The sequence below is a fragment of the Palaemon carinicauda genome, chromosome 1 (genome assembly GCF_036898095.1).
Source record: "Palaemon carinicauda isolate YSFRI2023 chromosome 1, ASM3689809v2, whole genome shotgun sequence".
Lineage (NCBI taxonomy): Eukaryota > Metazoa > Arthropoda > Malacostraca > Decapoda > Palaemonidae > Palaemon > Palaemon carinicauda.
The window spans coordinates 316950959-316954926 of NC_090725.1; the positions used below are offsets into that span (position 1 = coordinate 316950959).

General features: G+C 32.8%; 1 protein-coding gene across 1 annotated transcript in view; it reads left to right on the forward strand.

Annotated features, from left to right (window-relative positions):
* The first annotated feature begins 295 nt into the window (after positions 1-295).
* Positions 296-3968, forward strand: part of LOC137640580 (repetitive organellar protein-like) — a 4172-nt gene continuing 499 nt past the window's right edge. Inside the window, exons 1-2 of the mRNA XM_068373095.1 lie at positions 296-829; positions 1394-2306. Coding sequence (XP_068229196.1) covers positions 296-829; positions 1394-2306 — 1447 coding nt within the window. The remainder of the gene's footprint in view (positions 830-1393; positions 2307-3968) is intronic.

The following is a 3968-nucleotide window of genomic DNA, read 5'->3' on the forward strand; positions in this document are numbered from 1 at the left end:
AGAGTAAGAAGATCGTCAATAATTGTGCAAAGATTTCTTTAAATCTTGAGAGTGAGAAGATCGTCAATAATTGTGCAAAGATTTCTTTAAATCTTCAGAGTGAGAAGATCGTCAATAATTGTGCAAAGATTTCTTTAAATCTTCACAGTGAGAAGATCGTCAATAATTGTGCAAAGATTTCTTTAAATATTCAGAGTGAGAAGATCGTCAATAATTGTGCAAAGATTTCTTTAAATCTGAGAGTGAGAAGATAGTCAATAATTGTGCAAAGATTTCTTGAAATCTTCAGAGTAAGATGATCGTCAATAATTGTGCAAAGACTTCTCTAAATCATGAGAGTAAGAAGATCGTCAATAATTGTGCAAAGATTTCTTTAAATCTCGAGAGTGAGAAGATCGTCAATAATTTTGCAAAGATTTCTTTAAATCTTGAGAGTGAGACGATTGTCAGTAATTGTGCAAAGATTTCTCTAAATCATGAGAGTGAGAAGATCGCCAATAATTGTGCAAAGATTTCTTTAAATCTCGAGAGTGAGAAGTTCGTTAACAATTGTGTAAAGATTTTTTCAAATCTTGAGAGTGAGGAGATCGTCAATAATTGTGCAAAGATTTCTTTAAATCTTGAGAGTGAGAAGCTCGTCAATAATTGTGCAAAGATTTCTTCAAATCTTCAGGGTAAGAAGATCGTCAATAATTGTGCAAAGATTTCTTTAAATCTCAAGAGTGAAAAGATCGTCAATAATTGTGCAAAGATTTCTTTAAATCTTGAGAGTGAGAAGATCGTCAATAATTGTGCAAAGATTTCTTTAAATCTTGAGAGTGAGATGATCGTCAGTAATTGTGCAAAGATTTCTCTAAATCATGAGAGTGAGAAGATCGCCAATAATTGTGCAAAGATTTCTTTAAATCTCGAGAGAGAGAAGATCGTCAACAATTGTGCAAAGATTTTTTCAAATCTTCAGAGTAAGAAGATCGTCAATAATTGTGCAAAGATTTCTTGAAATCTTCAGAGTAAGAAGATTGTCAATAATTGTGCAAAAATTTCTTCAAATCTTCAGTGTAAGTAGATCGTCAATAATTGTGCAAAGACTTCTTGAAATCTTCAGAGTAAGAAGATCGTCAATAATTGTGCAAAGATTTCTTTAAATCTTGAGAGTGAGAAGATCGTCAATAATTGTGCAAAGATTTCTTTAAATCTTCAGAGTGAGAAGATCGTCAATAATTGTGCAAAGATTTCTTTAAATCTTCACAGTGAGAAGATCGTCAATAATTGTGCAAAGATTTCTTTAAATATTCAGAGTGAGAAGATCGTCAATAATTGTGCAAAGATTTCTTTAAATCTGGAGAGTGAGAAGATAGTCAATAATTGTGCAAAGATTTCTTGAAATCTTCAGAGTAAGAAGATCGTCAATAATTGTGCAAAGACTTCTCTAAATCATGAGAGTAAGAAGATCGTCAATAATTGTGCAAAGATTTCTTTAAATCTCGAGAGTGAGAAGATCGTCAATAATTTTGCAAAGATTTCTTTAAATCTTGAGAGTGAGACGATTGTCAGTAATTGTGCAAAGATTTCTCTAAATCATGAGAGTGAGAAGATCGCCAATAATTGTGCAAAGATTTCTTTAAATCTCGAGAGTGAGAAGTTCGTTAACAATTGTGTAAAGATTTTTTCAAATCTTGAGAGTGAGGAGATCGTCAATAATTGTGCAAAGATTTCTTTAAATCTTGAGAGTGAGAAGCTCGTCAATAATTGTGTAAAGATTTCTTCAAATCTTCAGGGTAAGAAGATCGTCAATAATTGTGCAAAGATTTCTTTAAATCTCAAGAGTGAAAAGATCGTCAATAATTGTGCAAAGATTTCTTTAAATCTTGAGAGTGAGAAGATCGTCAATAATTGTGCAAAGATTTCTTTAAATCTTGAGAGTGAGATGATCGTCAGTAATTGTGCAAAGATTTCTCTAAATCATGAGAGTGAGAAGATCGCCAATAATTGTGCAAAGATTTCTTTAAATCTCGAGAGAGAGAAGATCGTCAACAATTGTGCAAAGATTTTTTCAAATCTTCAGAGTAAGAAGATCGTCAATAATTTTGCAAAGGTTTCTTTAAATCTTGAGAGTGAGAAGATTGTCAATAATTGTGCAAAGATTTCTTCAAATCTTCAGAGTAAGAAGATCGTCAATAATTGTGCAAATATTTCTCTAAATCATGAGAGTGAGAAGATCGTCAATAATTGTGCAAAGATTTCTTTAAATCTCGAGAGTGAGAAGATCGTCAATAATTGTGCAAAGATTTCTTTAAATTTTCAGAGTGAGAAGATTGCCAATAATTGTGCTAAATTTCTTGATCGTTTGAACACAGTAAAAATTATTTGTAAAAGTATTGGATGACTATAAGACTATTATTTTTGTTTTGTTTTTTGAGTTGAAAACGAATTCTCTGAGTGTCATAGACCCCTAAAATGTCATATTACTTTTTTGGTCCCCAACATCCAGCTATCCTCTCTCTCTCTCTCTCTCTCTCTCTCTCTCTCTCTCTCTCTCTCTCTCTCTCTCTCTCTCTCTCTCTCTCTCTCTCTCTCTCTCAACTGATAAAAAGAGTGAGTAATTGGAAAACAACCAAAAAGGCCAAGTGCTGATGTAGACATTAAATCACCTTCCAACGAAGGGTCTAAGGGCAACTAACTTCTCCAAAAAAATATCCGGAAGAGTCTGTCAAGGCTTAACAAAGAAGACAATTTTTCTTTGCAACTTCTGCAACGTCCACAGCCTGTTTATCTCGCTAACCACTTCCTTGACGCTTCCTATACTTTGTTGCTACATTGATTAAAATGTCTTCCCAATTTTAGATCTTTCTTATTTGGATATGGAAGGATGATGTGCTGTGAGGAAAAAGAGAGTGTAGTTTTATACAGATCTCTAAGAAATATCAGTATACAGTAAAATTTACATAAGAGAGAGAGAGAGAGAGAGAGAGAGAGAGAGAGAGAGAGAGAGAGAGAGAGAGAGAGAGAGAGAGAGAGAGATTTCTGAGATCCCCTATCAATATACTTCCTATTATTCAGTTGATTCTATAGCTTCCAGTATTTTTCCATTTATTCCAATTTTTTTCTTTTTCTATAAAGTGCACTTTTGTCATCCTTTTTAAGATACTTCCCCTTTTTATTACTTTCTCTCATATTTCAATTCATTTACATTGAGATTTCCTAATTATTTGATTTTACCCACACCTCTTCCGTTTTCCCTTGACTTTATCTCACATTCTTAATTTCTTAAGTGTATTTCGCAAGCGTTATCATCCTTCTAATGCATTATTTAATGAAATGAATTAAGAAGTTTTTAATTTTCCTTCTAGATAAAAAAAGAAAAAGTTCGCAAATCCTTAATGGCCATATGACAAGGAATAGACATAAATAAAGGGTCATGTTTCGCCACCAAATTTGTTCTCCAATGTTTAGTGATAAAAAATTGCGCACTGAAATGATATCTAGTTATAACATTATTGTGGTTTAAAAAACACCCCAAACAGTAAGACATTCGAGTACACGATACCAGTAATACTGTTTACATCTATATAGTAATTAAGTTGTGCCCAAAGATTACAAAATAAAGTTTAAACAGACATTTAAGTACATATTAAAAATAATATTGTTCACATCTGTATATTAAAGGTTATACAAAGAAATTCATATGGAATACAAGAAAAAAATTAGTTTGATTTCGTAGGTAGAGAGAGAGAGAGAGAGAGAGAGAGAGAGAGAGAGAGAGAGAGAGAGAGAGAGAGAGAGAGAGAGAGAGAGAGAGAGAGAGAGAGAGAGAGTTACAAACGGAGACGTAGTCTTAGAATTTGGGCGATAGAGATAAAAATGATTGAGATTCCTACTGTACATATAGAGATGGAGAAGGTTAAACAAGGTCTTCAGGATCTAGGTTCCGAGATTTATGTCAGAAAAGTTTATCATGAAACATGTTA